This window comes from Hyla sarda, chromosome 1 (assembly GCF_029499605.1).
Source record: "Hyla sarda isolate aHylSar1 chromosome 1, aHylSar1.hap1, whole genome shotgun sequence".
NCBI lineage: Eukaryota > Metazoa > Chordata > Amphibia > Anura > Hylidae > Hyla > Hyla sarda.
The window spans coordinates 606,040,213-606,057,179 of NC_079189.1; the positions used below are offsets into that span (position 1 = coordinate 606,040,213).

The 16,967-nt window shown below is 47.4% G+C and overlaps 1 protein-coding gene across 1 annotated transcript in view; it reads left to right on the top strand.

The window, feature by feature from the left end:
• LOC130297924 (uncharacterized) overlaps positions 1–16,967 on the top strand; it is a 95,047-nt gene that overhangs the window by 5,008 nt on the left and 73,072 nt on the right. The window contains exons 2-10 of the mRNA XM_056550810.1: positions 911–1,067; positions 6,578–6,695; positions 8,228–8,404; positions 14,354–14,480; positions 14,575–14,666; positions 14,746–14,821; positions 14,948–15,085; positions 15,215–15,306; positions 15,441–15,549. Of these exons, the coding sequence (XP_056406785.1) occupies positions 6,618–6,695; positions 8,228–8,404; positions 14,354–14,480; positions 14,575–14,666; positions 14,746–14,821; positions 14,948–15,085; positions 15,215–15,306; positions 15,441–15,549 (889 nt within the window). The 5' untranslated portion in view covers positions 911–1,067; positions 6,578–6,617. The remainder of the gene's footprint in view (positions 1–910; positions 1,068–6,577; positions 6,696–8,227; positions 8,405–14,353; positions 14,481–14,574; positions 14,667–14,745; positions 14,822–14,947; positions 15,086–15,214; positions 15,307–15,440; positions 15,550–16,967) is intronic.

A 16,967-nucleotide genomic window follows, 5' to 3' on the forward strand; every position in this document is an offset into this window, starting at 1 on the left:
ATGACTACTGAAGATCACATGTTAACCTTTCTTAAAGATACAACATTCTTATATAGATAACATAGGGGATAATATACACTTACAGTAGAAGAGATACAGTGGGGGGGGGGGGGGGGGGGAGGCTGCAGGGAGGCTGCCTGACAGGGCAACAAGGGTAGGGGGTAACAACTCCTGTTCTGGGCCACCACAAATATATGTGTGTCTATATGTGTGTGAGTATATTTCTATATGTGTGTTTGTGTATATCCTTATACCTCCTCCTCTCTGTCCGCCCCCCACCCCCGCTCTGATAACATCTTCTATAATCCGATCCTCTCTCTCCGGTCTACAAGACTTTACTTGAGCTGCACCAGTTCTCTGGAATACAACCCCCCAAACCCTCAGACTTCTACCCGACACCCACAGGTTTATACCCTAAAGACCCATCTCCTCAGGCCCCCATAACACCCTGACTGCTCTCCCCTAATATCACTTTGCCCCTTCTGAGACCTCTGGGTCTTGAAGACATCGTAAGAGCCATATTCCACAAAACACACCTGTCTTTCTGACCTGTCAGGTGGATGTAACCTAACGTGTCTGCTCTGGGCCCACTACTCAGGTTGTATGATTTATTGCACTGTAATATTGATGGTCAAATTCACCTTTATGCTCTAATTGTGTCCTCAAGGGTTAATTTGTCTGTGCAGGAGGATGCTTAAGGGATCAGATAACTTCTTCAGCCAATCATGGCTTTTGCCCTGCTCCCCAAAGTCTGGCTAGATGGGGATGAGCTAGTTAGTATAGTGGTGTTGGAGAGGAGAGTGAGTGGAGGTCAACCTCAGACCTCTACTGTTGACCTGTACCTCACCACATGGCCTAAGGTACCCAGTTGCTGCATCAATCTGTTCCTGAGCGACAATTTTCTTCACAGGATCCTGGCTGACCAGGTCGTCCAGCAAGTCTGTCCATTCAAGTCCACAGTGGGGGTGGGGGGTGAAGATCCAAATGAGCCGACGGGCCCCATTTGCAAAAGAAGAGGATACGAGAGAGAAAGCCTCCGGCAACTCCGTTCAGAGTCTACCCTGGCGGTAAGCGCTAACACAGGATTCCCTAAGTGAAGAGCAAAGTCAATGTTTGCTAGCGCCAAAGTCTTATTCAAGTTACTAAGTCAAGTCACAGTCAGTTCAGTCTGTCCAGTCAAGTTCAGACCAGTCTAAAGCATATCTTAGTCAAGCAAGAACTTAGTCAAGGAGGACAAAATGTCCCATACTGTCTAGAAGCATTTGTGACTCCTAATGGATCCTTCAGCGAACATTGCATTAAATATTGAACTGTTCCTGTTTATTCTGCAAATTCCTGAAAGTAAAGTTAAAGTGGTGTAAGGATTTCTCCCTGGGGATAGCTCTGGGATCGTCCTTGACATAGCCACAGGACACGTTTCCAGTTCAATCAGCAGGCAAACAACAGTACTTTATGCAAGTCCGGCCCCTCGCCAACTTTATTAGACAGGTTGCCGGATAAAAACATAAGACAGGAACAAACAAAACCCCAGACTGTCTAGTCAATAACTAAACAATCCAGTGTCCCCTATCAACTGGTGGGCTTTTCCCGGCCAGTTAAACTTATGCCTCCTGCAATCTTTTACTCTTGCTGTGTGTCTCGTCCACATCACTCTTGGGGTCACTCACAGCTCTGGCTGTGTGTTCCTCACCAGTACCCCTGCTTCCCCCCCTACAGCCACCTTGCTGTCTTCTGGGGAGAGTTCCAACTATTCTGCCTGACTTCCTTTTAAACACACTTCCCCTTTCTACCTCATTGATTAGGCCACAGGTGGAGGTTTTTCCAGGGCTAGCTAGGGAAATACACCCTTCCCTTGCCACAGTGTCACAGTGGTTACCGTAACCTTTCATCTGTGGTCTTTATTACCCCACCATTCGGCCCAGGAAGCTGCTTATCCATGAAGTGTGGAAGATAATACTATACTGGCGTCACAAACTCTATTCCAGCTACAACACCCTGTAAATTCATTACACACACCACCACATAGACATTCAACATTTAGCTGGTGACTGGTTCACCCTCCATTGTGTCTATATAGATTGTAAGCTCTTGTGATCAGGATCCTCACTCCTCTTGTCTCCTCCTCCTCATAGATTGTAAGCTCTTGTGATCAGGATCCTCACTCCTCTTGTCTCCTCTTCCTCATAGATTGTAAGCTCTTGTGATCAGGATCCTCACTCCTCTTGTCTCCTCCTCCTCATAGATTGTAAGCTCTTGTGATCAGGGTCCTCACTCCTCTTGTCTCCTCCTCAGTGATTGTAAGCTCTTGTGATCAGGATCCTCACTCCTCTTGTCTCCTCCTCCTCATAGATTGTAAGCTCTTGTGATCAGGATCCTCACTCCTCTTGTCTCCTCCTCATAGATTGTAAGCTCTTGTGATCAGGATCCTCACTCCTCTTGTCTCCTCCTCCTCATAGATTGAAAGCTCTTGTGATCAGGATCCTCACTCCTCTTGTCTCCTCCTCCTCATAGATTGTAAGTTCTTGTGATCAGGATCCTCACTCCTCTTGTCTCCTCCTCCTCATAGATTGTAAGCTCTTGTGATCAGGATCCTCACTCCTCTTGTCTCCTCCTCCTCATAGATTGTAGACTTTTGTGATCAGGATCCTCACTCCTCTTGTCTCCTCCTCCTCATAGATTGTAAGCTCTTGTGATCAGGATCCTCACTCCTCTTGTCTCCTCCTCATAGATTGTAAGCTCTTGTGATCAGGATCCTCACTACTCTTGTCTCCTCCTCATAGATTGTAAGCTCTTGTGATCAGGATCCTCACTCCTCTTGTCTCCTCCTCCTCATAGATTGTAAGCTCTTGTGATCAGGATCCTCACTCCTCTTGTCTCCTCCTCCTCATAGATTGTAAGCTCTTGTGATTAGGATCCTCACTCCTCTTGTCTCCTCCTCATAGATTGTAAGCTCTTGTGATCAGGATCCTCACTACTCTTGTCTCCTCCTCATAGATTGTAAGCTCTTGTGATCAGGATCCTCACTCCTCTTGTCTCCTCCTCCTCATAGATTGTAAGCTCTTGTGATCAGGATCCTCACTCCTCTTGTCTCCTCCTCCTCATAGATTGTAGACTCTTGTGATCAGGATCCTCACTCCTCTTGTCTCCTCCTCCTCATAGATTGTAAGCTCTTGTGATCAGGATCCTCACTCCTCTTGTCTCCTCCTCCTCATAGATTGTAAGCTCTTGTGATCAGGATCCTCACTCCTCTTGTCTCCTCCTCCTCATAGATTGTAAGCTCTTGTGATCAGGATCCTCACTCCTCTTGTCTCCTCCTCATAGATTGTAAGCTCTTGTGATCAGGATCCTCACTCCTCTTGTCTCCTCCTCCTCATAGATTGTAAGCTCTTGTGATCAGGATCCTCACTCCTCTTGTCTCCTCCTCATAGATTGTAAGCTCTTGTGATCAGGATCCTCACTCCTCTTGTCTCCTCCTCATAGATTGTAAGCTCTTGTGATCAGGATCCTCACTCCTCTTGTCTCCTCCTCCTCATAGATTGTAAGCTCTTGTGATCAGGATCCTCACTCCTCTTGTCTCCTCCTCATAGATTGTAAGCTCTTGTGATCAGGATCCTCACTCCTCTTGTCTCCTCCTCCTCATAGATTGTAAGCTCTTGTGATCAGGATCCTCACTCCTCTTGTCTCCTCCTCATAGATTGTAAGCTCTTGTGATCAGGATCCTCACTCCTCTTGTCTCCTCCTCATAGATTGTAAGCTCTTGTGATCAGGGTCCTCACTCCTCTTGTCTCCTCCTCCTCATAGATTGTAAGCTCTTGTGATCAGGATCCTCACTCCTCTTGTCTCCTCATAGATTGTAAGCTCTTGTGATCAGGATCCTCACTCCTCTTGTCTCCTCCTCCTCATAGATTGTAAGCTCTTGTGATCAGGATCCTCACTCCTCTTGTCTCCTCATAGATTGTAAGCTCTTGTGATCAGGATCCTCACTCCTCTTGTCTCCTCCTCATAGATTGTAAGCTCTTGTGATCAGGATCCTCACTCCTCTTGTCTCCTCCTCATAGATTGTAAGCTCTTGTGATCAGGGTCCTCACTCCTCTTGTCTCCTCCTCCTCATAGATTGTAAGCTCTTGTGATCAGGATCCTCACTCCTCTTGTCTCCTCCTCATAGATTGTAAGCTCTTGTGATCAGGATCCTCACTCCTCTTGTCTCCTCATAGATTGTAAGCTCTTGTGATCAGGATCCTCACTCCTCTTGTCTCCTCCTCCTCATAGATTGTAAGCTCTTGTGATCAGGATCCTCACTCCTCTTGTCTCCTCATAGATTGTAAGCTCTTGTGATCAGGCTCCTCACTCCTCTTGTCTCCTCCTCATAGATTGTAAGCTCTTGTGATCAGGATCCTCACTCCTCTTGTCTCCTCCTCATAGATTGTAAGCTCTTGTGATCAGGATCCTCACTCCTCTTGTCTCCTCCTCATAGATTGTAAGCTCTTGTGATCAGGGTCCTCACTCCTCTTGTCTCCTCCTCCTCATAGATTGTAAGCTCTTGTGATCAGGATCCTCACTCCTCTTGTCTCCTCCTCATAGATTGTAAGCTCTTGTGATCAGGATCCTCACTCCTCTTGTCTCCTCCTCCTCATAGATTGTAAGCTCTTGTGATCAGGATCCTCACTCCTCTTGTCTCCTCCTCATAGATTGTAAGCTCTTGTGATCAGGATCATCACTCCTCTTGTCTCCTCCTCATAGATTGTAAGCTCTTGTGATCAGGATCCTCACTCCTCTTGTCTCCTCCTCCTCATAGATTGTAGACTCTTGTGATCAGGATCCTCACTCCTCTTGTCTCCTCCTCCTCATAGATTGTAAGCTCTTGTGATCAGGATCCTCACTCCTCTTGTCTCCTCCTCATAGATTGTAAGCTCTTGTGATCAGGATCCTCACTCCTCTTGTCTCCTCCTCCTCATAGATTGTAAGCTCTTGTGATCAGGATCCTCACTCCTCTTGTCTCCTCCTCCTCATAGATTGTAAGCTCTTGTGATCAGGATCCTCACTCCTCTTGTCTCCTCCTCATAGATTGTAAGCTCTTGTGATCAGGATCCTCACTCCTCTTGTCTCCTCCTCATAGATTGTAAGCTCTTGTGATCAGGATCCTCACTCCTCTTGTCTCCTCCTCCTCATAGATTGTAAGCTCTTGTGATCAGGATCCTCACTCCTCTTGTCTCCTCCTCCTCATAGATTGTAAGCTCTTGTGATCAGGATCCTCACTCCTCTTGTCTCCTCCTCCTCATAGATTGTAAGCTCTTGTGATCAGGATCCTCACTCCTCTTGTCTCCTCCTCATAGATTGTAAGCTCTTGTGATCAGGATCCTCACTCCTCTTGTCTCCTCCTCCTCATAGATTGTAAGCTCTTGTGATCAGGATCCTCACTCCTCTTGTCTCCTCCTCCTCATAGATTGTAAGCTCTTGTGATCAGGATCCTCACTCCTCTTGTCTCCTCCTCCTCATAGATTGTAAGCTCTTGTGATCAGGATCCTCACTCCTCTTGTCTCCTCCTCATAGATTGTAAGCTCTTGTGATCAGGATCCTCACTCCTCTTGTCTCCTCCTCATAGATTGTAAGCTCTTGTGATCAGGGTCCTCACTCCTCTTGTCTCCTCCTCCTCATAGATTGTAAGCTCTTGTGATCAGGGTCCTCACTCCTCTTGTCTCCTCCTCATAGATTGTAAGCTCTTGTGATCAGGATCCTCACTCCTCTTGTCTCCTCCTCATAGATTGTAAGCTCTTGTGATCAGGATCCTCACTCCTCTTGTCTCCTCCTCCTCATAGATTGTAAGCTCTTGTGATCAGGATCCTCACTCCTCTTGTCTCCTCCTCCTCATAGATTGTAAGCTCTTGTGATCAGGATCCTCACTCCTCTTGTCTCCTCCTCCTCATAGATTGTAAGCTCTTGTGATCAGGGTCCTCACTCCTCTTGTCTCCTCCTCCTCATAGATTGTAAGCTCTTGTGATCGGGATCCTCACTCCTCTTGTCTCCTCATAGATTGTAAGCTCTTGTGATCAGGGTCCTCACTCCTCTTGTCTCCTCCTCCTCATAGATTGTAAGTTCTTGTGATCAGGGTCCTCACTCCTCTTGTCTCCTCCTCCTCATAGATTGTAAGTTCTTGTGATCAGGGTCCTCACTATACAGGTAGATTTATTACCGGTCACCTGACAAAGGAAACTTCACGGAAATGGTTATTGTTAAGGCTGTAATCTTCTGGAATACAACTCCCATCAGAGGGTTTGGGTCCTCTCAGCCTCACTAGCAAATTTGTTTCCTGCTAGTTTTATCACTGAGCTGTCTCCAGCACCTGTGCTGATCTGAAAACCTGGCAAGGCCTTGGAAGCAGAATAGAACCCTACTGCCAATCCTGCTTTTCATTTTATAAAAATTAGGACCAGAAGTCTCTACCAAGCTGTGAATTTCCCACATCTCACCCAGCTTTGCCTGGAAGGGGTATTTGTTTCCAAAAAACCTAGTGTCTACATATGACAGGGACCTTGGAAAAATAGCGTAAGAATAAGAATTTTGTTTTCTTTTCTTTTAGATTTTTACAGCATTTCAACATCTGTCCTGATCAATAGAAGATGGAGAAAGAGAGGAACAAGATGGCCGACAGGATAATAAACCTCACCCTACAGATACTCTTCCGGCTTACTGGAGAGGTGAGGGATTCTGGGAGTGATGTCACATGACCTCATTCTTATCTCTGTAATAACAGATGGATATGACTGGAGAGGTGAGGAATTCTGGGAGTGATGTCATATGACCTCATTCTTATCTATGTAATAACAGATGGATATGACTGGAGAGGTGAGGGATTCTGGGAGTGATGTCACATGACCTCATTCTTATCTCTGTAATAACAGAGGGATATGACTGGAGAGGTGAGGGATTCTGGGAGTGATGTCACATGACCTCATTCTTATCTATGTAATAACAGATGGATATGACTGGAGAGGTGAGGGATTCTGGGAGTGATGTCACATGACCTCATTCTTATCTCTGTAATAACAGATGGATATGACTGGAGAGGTGAGGAATTCTGGGAGTGATGTCATATGACCTCATTCTTATCTATGTAATAACAGATGGATATGACTGGAGAGGTGAGGGATTCTGGGAGTGATGTCACATGACCTCATTCTTATCTCTGTAATAACAGATGGATATGACTGGAGAGGTGAGGGATTCTGGGAGTGATGTCACATGACCTCATTCTTATCTATGTAATAACAGATGGATATGACTGGAGAGGTGAGGGATTCTGGGAGTGATGTCACATGACCTCATTCTTATCTCTGTAATAACAGATGGATATGACTGGAGAGGTGAGGGATTCTGGGAGTGATGTCACATGACCTCATTCTTATCTCTGTAATAACAGATGGATATGACTGGAGAGGTGAGGGATTCTGGGAGTGATGTCACATGACCTCATTCTTATCTCTGTAATAACAGATGGATATGACTGGAGAGGTGAGGGATTCTGGGAGTGATGTCACATGACCTCATTCTTATCTCTGTAATAACAGATGGATATGACTGGAGAGGTGAGGGATTCTGGGAGTGATGTCACATGACCTCATTCTTATCTATGTAATAACAGATGGATATGACTGGAGAGGTGAGGGATTCTGGGAGTGATGTCACATGACCTCATTCTTATCTCTGTAATAACAGATGGATATGACTGGAGAGGTGAGGGATTCTGGGAGTGATGTCACATGACCTCATGCTTATCTATGTAACAACAGATGGATATGACTGGAGAGGTGAGGGATTCTGGGAATGATGTCACATGACCTCATTCTTATCTATGTAATAACATGGATATGACTGGAGAGGTGAGGGATTCTGGGAGTGATGTCACATGACCTCATTCTTATCTCTGTAACAACAGATGGATATGACTGGAGAGGTGAGGGATTCTGGGAGTGATGTCACATGACCTCATTCTTATCTATGTAATAACAGATGGATATGACTGGAGAGGTGAGGGATTCTGGGAGTGATGTCACATGACCTCATTCTTATCTATGTAATAACAGATGGATATGACTGGAGAGGTGAGGGATTCTGGGAGTGATGTCACATGACCTCATGCTTATCTATGTAACAACAGATGGATATGACTGGAGAGGTGAGGGATTCTGGGAATGTATGTAGTGATATTAATGTGTCTCTCCATACACAGGATTACACAGTAGTGAAGAAGTCCTCTAGTGGGCACTGTCGGACCCCTGTGTGTGAAGGATGGGGAAGAACCCTGAGTCCAATCCCGGGGCCCCCACCTCACTCCCTGATACATGAAGAAATGGAGGAACAGAAGATTCTAGAACTCATCAAGATGATGGAGCTGCTGACTGGAGAGGTGACCCTGCTGGGAATGCTGGGACATTATACAGTAATGGAGGGGTCTGGTGATGACTGGAGAGGTGACACTGCTGGGAATGCTGGGATATTATACAGTAATGGAGGGGTCTGGTGATGACTGGAGAGGTGACACTGCTGGGAATGCTGGGACATTATACAGTAATGGAGGGGTCTGGTGATGACTGGAGAGGTGACACTGCTGGGAATGCTGGGACATTATACAGTAATGGAGGGGTCTGGTGATGACTGGAGAGGTGACACTGCTGGGAATGCTGGGACATTATACAGTAATGGAGGGGTCTGGTGATGACTGGAGAGGTGACACTGCTGGGAATGCTGGGACATTATACAGTAATGGAGGGGTCTGGTGATGACTGGAGAGGTGACACTGCTGGGAATGCTGGGACATTATACAGTAATGGAGGGGTCTGGTGATGACTGGAGAGATTACACTGCTGGGAATGCTGGGACATTATACAGTAATGGAGGGGTCTGGTGATGACTGGAGAGGTGACACTGCTGGGACATTATACAGTAATGGAGGGGTCTGGTGATGACTGGAGAGGTGACACTGCTGGGACATTATACAGTAATGGAGGGGTCTGGTGATGACTGGAGAGGTGACACTGCTGGGACATTATACAGTAATGGAGGGGTCTGGTGATGACTGCAGAGGTGACACTGCTGGGAATGCTGGGACATTATACAGTAATGGAGGGGTCTGGTGATGACTGGAGAGGTGACACTGCTGGGAATGCTGGGACATTCTACAGTAATGGAGGGGTCGGGGTGATGACTGGAGAGGTGACACTGCTGGGACATTATACAGTAATGGAGGGGTCTGGTGATGACTGGAGAGGTGACACTGCTGGGAATGACGGGACATTATACAGTAATGGAGGGGTCTGGTGATGACTGGAGAGGTGACACTGCTGGGACATTATACAGTAATGGAGGGGTCTGGTGATGACTGGAGAGGTGACACTGCTGGGAATGCTGGGACATTATACAGTAATGGAGGGGTCTGGTGATGACTGGAGAGGTGACACTGCTGGGACATTATACAGTAATGGAGGGGTCTGGTGATGACTGGAGAGGTGACCCTGCTGGGACATTATACAGTAATGGAGGGGTCTGGTGATGACTGGAGAGGTGACACTGCTGGGACATTATACAGTAATGGAGGGGTCTGGTGATGACTGGAGAGGTGACACTGCTGGGAATGCTGGGACATTATACAGTAATGGAGGGGTCTGGTGATGACTGGAGAGGTGACACTGCTGGGAATGCTGGGACATTATACAGTAATGGAGGGGTCTGGTGATGTCTGGAGAGGTGACACTGCTGGGAATGCTGGGACATTATACAGTAATGGAGGGGTCTGGTGATGACTGGAGAGGTGACACTGCTGGGAATGCTGGGACATTATACAGTAATGGAGGGGTCGGGGTGATGACTGGAGAGGTGACACTGCTGGGAATGCTGGGACATTATACAGTAATGGAGGGGTCTGGTGATGACTGGAGAGGTGACACTGCTGGGAATGCTGGGACATTATACAGTAATGGAGGGGTCTGGTGATGACTGGAGAGGTGACCCTGCTGGGACATTATACAGTAATGGAGGGGTCTGGTGATGACTGGAGAGGTGACACTGCTGGGAATGCTGGGACATTATACAGTAATGGAGGGGTCTGGTGATGACTGGAGAGGTGACACTGCTGGGAATGCTGGGACATTATACAGTAATGGAGGGGTCTGGTGATGACTGGAGAGGTGACACTGCTGGGAATGCTGGCACATTATACAGTAATGGAGGGGTCTGGTGATGACTGGAGAGGTGACACTACTGGGACATTATACAGTAATGGAGGGGTCTGGTGATGACTGGAGAGGTGACACTACTGGGACATTATACAGTAATGGAGGGGTCTGGTGATGACTGGAGAGGTGACACTGCTGGGACATTATACAGTAATGGAGGGGTCTGGTGATGACTGGAGAGGTGACACTGCTGGGAATGCTGGGACATTATACAGTAATGGAGGGGTCTGGTGATGACTGGAGAGGTGACACTGCTGGGACATTATACAGTAATGGAGGGGTCTGGTGATGACTGGAGAGGTGACACTGCTGGGACATTATACAGTAATGGAGGGGTCTGGTGATGCCTGGAGAGGTGACACTGCTGGGACATTATACAGTAATGGAGGGTCTGGTGATGCCTGGAGAGGTGACACTGCTGGGACATTATACAGTAATGGAGGGATCTGGTGGTGATTGGAGAGGTGACACTGCTGGGAATGCTGGGACATTATACAGTAATGGAGGGGTCTGGTGATGACTGGAGAGGTGGGAATGCTGGGACATTATACAGTAATGGAGGGGTCTGGTGATGACTGGAGAGGTGACACTGCTGGGAATGCTGGGACATTACACAGTAATGGAGGGATCTGGTGATGACTGGAGAGGTGACACTGCTGGGACATTACACAGTAATGGAGGGGTCTGGTGATGACTGGAGAGGTGACACTGCTGGGAATGCTGGGACATTATACAGTAATGGAGGGGTCTGGTGATGACTGGAGAGGTGACACTGCTGGGAATGCTGGGACATTATACAGTAATGGAGGAGTCTGGTGATGACTGGAGAGGTGACACTGCTGGGAATGCTGGGACATTATACAGTAATGGTGGGGTCTGGTGATGACTGGAGAGGTGACACTGCTGGGAATGCTGGGACATTATACAGTAATGGAGGGGTCTGGTGATGACTGGAGAGGTGACACTGCTGGGACATTATACAGTAATGGAGGGGTCTGGTGATGACTGGAGAGGTGACCCTGCTGGGAATGCTGGGACATTATACAGTAATGGAGGGGTCTGGTGATGACTGGAGAGGTGACACTGCTGGGACATTATACAGTAATGGAGGGGTCTGGTGATGACTGGAGAGGTGACACTGCTGGGAATGCTGGGACATTATACAGTAATGGTGGGGTCTGGTGATGACTGGAGAGGTGACACTGCTGGGAATGCTGGGACATTATACAGTAATGGAGGGGTCTGGTGATGACTGGAGAGGTGACACTGCTGGGAATGCTGGGACATTATACAGTAATGGAGGCGTCTGGTGATGACTGGAGAGGTGACCCTGCTGGGAATGCTGGGACATTATACAGTAATGGAGGGGTCTGGTGATGACTGGAGAGGTGACACTGCTGGGAATGCTGGGACATTATACAGTAATGGAGGGGTCTGGTGATGACTGGAGAGGTGACACTGCTGGGACATTATACAGTAATGGGGGGGTCTGGTGATGACTGGAGAGGTGACACTGCTGGGACATTATACAGTAATGGGGGGGTCTGGTGATGACTGGAGAGGTGACACTGCTGGGACATTATACAGTAATGGAGGGGTCTGGTGATGACTAGAGAGGTGACACTGCTGGGACATTATACAGTAATGGAAGGGTCTGGTGATGACTGGAGAGGTGACACTGCTGGGACATTATACAGTAATGGAGGGGTCTGGTGATGACTAGAGAGGTGACACTGCTGGGACATTATACAGTAATGGAGGGGTCTGGTGATGACTGGAGAGGTGACACTGCTGGGAATGCTGGGACATTATACAGTAATGGAGGGGTCTGGTGATGACTGGAGAGGTGACACTGCTGGGAATGCTGGGACATTATACAGTAATGGAGGGGTCTGGTGATGACTGGATAGGTGACACTGCTGGGAATGCTGGGACATTATACAGTAATGGAGGGGTCTGGTGATGACTGGAGAGGTGACACAGCTGGGAATGCTGGGACATTATACAGTAATGGAGGGGTCTGGTGATGACTGGATAGGTGACACTGCTGGGAATGCTGGGACATTATACAGTAATGGAGGGGTCTGGTGATGACTGGAGAGGTGACACTGCTGGGACATTATACAGTAATGGGGGGGTCTGGTGATGATTGGAGAGGTGACACTGCTGGGAATGCTGGGACATTATACAGTAATGGTGGGGTCTGGTGATGACTGGAGAGGTGACACTGCTGGGAATGCTGGGACATTATACAGTAATGGAGGGGTCTGGTGATGACTGGAGAGGTGACACTGCTGGGAATGCTGGGACATTATACAGTAATGGAGGGGTCTGGTGATGACTGGAGAGGTGACACTGCTGGGAATGCTGGGACATTATACAGTAATGGTGGGGTCTGGTGATGACTGGAGAGGTGACACTGCTGGGAATGCTGGGACATTATACAGTAATGGAGGGGTCTGGTGATGACTGGAGAGGTGACACTGCTGGGACATTATACAGTAATGGAGGGGTCTGGTGATGACTGGAGAGGTGACCCTGCTGGGAATGCTGGGACATTATACAGTAATGGAGGGGTCTGGTGATGACTGGAGAGGTGACACTGCTGGGAATGCTGGGACATTATACAGTAATGGAGGGGTCTGGTGATGACTGGAGAGGTGACACTGCTGGGAATGCTGGGACATTATACAGTAATGGAGGGGTCTGGTGATGACTGGAGAGGTGACACTGCTGGGAATGCTGGGACATTATACAGTAATGGAGGGGTCTGGTGATGACTGGAGAGGTGACCCTGCTGGGACATTATACAGTAATGGAGGGGTCTGGTGATGACTGGAGAGGTGACACTGCTGGGAATGCTGGGACATTATACAGTAATGGAGGGGTCTGGTGATGACTGGAGAGGTGACACTGCTGGGAATGCTGGGACATTATACAGTAATGGTGGGGTCTGGTGATGACTGGAGAGGTGACACTGCTGGGAATGCTGGGACATTATACAGTAATGGAGGGGTCTGGTGATGACTGGAGAGGTGACACTGCTGGGAATGCTGGGACATTATACAGTAATGGAGGCGTCTGGTGATGACTGGAGAGGTGACCCTGCTGGGAATGCTGGGACATTATACAGTAATGGAGGGGTCTGGTGATGACTGGAGAGGTGACACTGCTGGGAATGCTGGGACATTATACAGTAATGGAGGGGTCTGGTGATGACTGGAGAGGTGACACTGCTGGGACATTATACAGTAATGGGGGGGTCTGGTGATGACTGGAGAGGTGACACTGCTGGGACATTATACAGTAATGGGGGGGTCTGGTGATGACTGGAGAGGTGACACTGCTGGGACATTATACAGTAATGGGGGGGTCTGGTGATGACTGGAGAGGTGACACTGCTGGGACATTATACAGTAATGGAGGGGTCTGGTGATGACTAGAGAGGTGACACTGCTGGGACATTATACAGTAATGGAGGGGTCTGGTGATGACTGGAGAGGTGACACTGCTGGGACATTATACAGTAATGGAGGGGTCTGGTGATGACTAGAGAGGTGACACTGCTGGGACATTATACAGTAATGGAGGGGTCTGGTGATGACTGGATAGGTGACACTGCTGGGAATGCTGGGACATTATACAGTAATGGAGGGGTCTGGTGATGACTGGATAGGTGACACTGCTGGGAATGCTGGGACATTATACAGTAATGGAGGGGTCTGGTGATGACTGGAGAGGTGACACTGCTGGGACATTATACAGTAATGGGGGGGTCTGGTGATGATTGGAGAGGGGACACTGCTGGGACATTATACAGTATTGGAGGGGTCTGGTGATGACTGGAGAGGTGACACTGCTGGGAATGCTGGGACATTATACAGTAATGGAGGGGTTTGGTGATGACTGGAGAGGTGACACTGCTGGGAATGCTGGGACATTATACAGTAATGGAGGGGTCTGGTGATGACTGGAGAGGTAACACTGCTGGGAATGCTGGGACATTATACAGTAATGGAGGGGTCTGGTGATGACTGGAGAGGTGACACTGCTTGGAATGCTGGGACATTATACAGTAACACCACTGGAGGGGTCGGGGTGATGACTGTATCATTATGGGCCAGGTTCCTATAAGGTGTCAAGACGTGGCGGTCTATTTCTCCATGGAGGAGTGGGAGTATGTAGAAGGACACAAGGATCAGTACAAGGATCAGGTTATGATGGAGGATCAGCAGCCCCTCACATCACCAGGTAAGAAGAGACATATATATAGATATCACTGTCACCACCAACATAGAAATCTCTCCAGCAGGTGATGTATTCATTCCCTGTGTGTTCCCTACAGATGGAGTCATGTATAGAAATCCACCCGAGAGGTGTCCCCGTCCTCTGTATTCCCAGGACTGTCCAGCGGGAAATGTCCCAGAGAACATTCAGGTAGATGGCACTAAAGTCTTCCTGAAATATGACTATAAGGTGATTGAACGATTCTATTTTTTTTCTTGTTTCTGTTTAGGGTGAAGAACTGATCAATATTAAGGTTGATGTAAAAGATGAAGAAGAGGAGATGGATTCCTGGGCCAATCATCAGTGTAAGGAGGGGGAGAGTTTATTTAGTTAAAAAAGAAAAATATGTTTTGAGGGTCCCCTAGATTCTACACCCATCATGTGATCATTACAGGTAAATAATCTATTCATTCCCTGTGTGTTCCCTACAGATGGAGTCATGGATAGAAATCCACCCGAGAGGTGTCCCCGTCCTCTGTATTCCCAGGACTGTCCAGAAAATCTGATTAATATTAAGGTTGAAGTTAAAGAGGAATCAGAAGAGGAGACGGATTTCATGGTCGATCAGTGTAAGGAGGGGGAGACTTTCATTGTTTGTGACATAAAAGTCTGCTTTGTGAATTCCCGTAGATCCTCCACCCATCATCTGATCATCACATGTAAATAATCTGTATTCATTCCCTGTGTGTTCCCTACAGATGGAGTCATGTATAGAGATCCACCCGAGAGGTGTCCCCGTCCTCTGTATTCCCAGGACTGTCCAGAGGGAAATGTTCCAGAGAAGCATCAGGTAGATGAGGCTGATCCTATCCCACATCTCTATAGGGGGGTCCTGCAGTCATAGATGTGGGGATAGATTTTGGGGGTCTCTGTTGCTCCTCCTGTCTGCTGTATTGTAGTGAATTGTTCTATATGTCACATCAGGGGGGAGATCTGACTAATAATAAAGTGGAGGATGAAGAAGAGAGGATGAGGGGCCATCACCCGTGTATGAGGGAAGTGAAGGAGGAAATTCCAGGAGGTGTTACCCCAGGTATGTAATAATTCCAGGAGGTGTTATCCCAGGTGTGTAATAATTCCAGGAGGTGTTACCCCAGGTGTGTAATAATTCCAGGAGGTGTTACCCCAGGTATGTAATAATTCCAGGAGGTGTTACCCCAGGTATGTAAGAATTCCAGGAGGTGTTACCCCAGGTATATAATAATTCCAGGAGGTGTTACCCCAGGTATGTAAGAATTCCAGGAGGTGTTACCCCAGGTATGTAATAATGGATTACAGAGGGAATTCAAAGCATTCTTTAATTTAAAAGCTTGAAAAAACCTTTTAAAAAGAAATCAGCCTGTCCTCAATATAGTCCATGAATATTAGATGTGTCGCAGTCCCGTTGTGTGTAGGATCCTCTTCTACATGTGATTGTCTTTGCACTGATTCACTCTTTATAGTGTTGGTGAAAGGTCGTGCAGTGAAAGCATTAGGGGAATACTGAAGTATTTTGGAAGAAACACAAGTGTCATGTTCAGAAGAGAGGGTAATAATTATACAGGTGATAGATGAGAAGGATAGAGATGGAGACCATCAGGGCAGGTTCCTAAAACTAAGATCCTATGTGGTCTTGTCCACCCTCCAGTGCAGCATCAGAGAGAGAGTGTTGCAGGCAGCGGCATCCCCTAAGCAACAAGATTGTCGGGATAGCAATGTGGTGAAACCTTTGTTGAAATTAATCCGTCATGAATCAGTGAGGAATTTAAACCTCCTGTGCCAGATGCCACTTATTAAACACTACTACCACCATCCCTGCTGTACACTGGCTACTACAACTCCACCGTCTCCAGCTGTATGCTGGATATTATTATTCCACCTCCTCCTCCTGTACACTGACTACTATTATTCCATCTCCTCCTCCTGTATGCTGGCTACTACGATTCCACCAGTCTACCATTACTGCTGCTGCTACTACTACCAGCTAGGCCTACACATATACAACCCATGATCCCCAAAGAAGGGATAATTTTTTCGGCTTTTTGTACAAAAGCTATTCTTTTTCCTCACTTATTTTGGACACCAATCCTGTTGGTAATTTTTGAAATGTTTGGAAAGAAACATGGTGTCTTCCGATACCTCCCTGTGCATGTATTAAACTAGCTGTTAGTTACCATGGGTTACCACATGTCGCCATAGCTTATCCTTAAAACCACTTGAATATATTCCCAGCAGTGTTTCAGGGCTATAGAGCTATTAGGCAGTGTTATATACATGTTTAGGGGCATATTTCATTGCCGGTTCAGTTTGACGAGAACCGAGCATTTTCCGTAACTTCTGAGAGCCCCACAAATGGAACTTTTCAAAAGTTCGCTTATTTTTAGTCATCTATATAACATGACCTCAATAAGGCTAAATCACCAAAGTATTTATTTTCATTAGTGACGACTTGGCGCGCCTCCCAACTGCCCA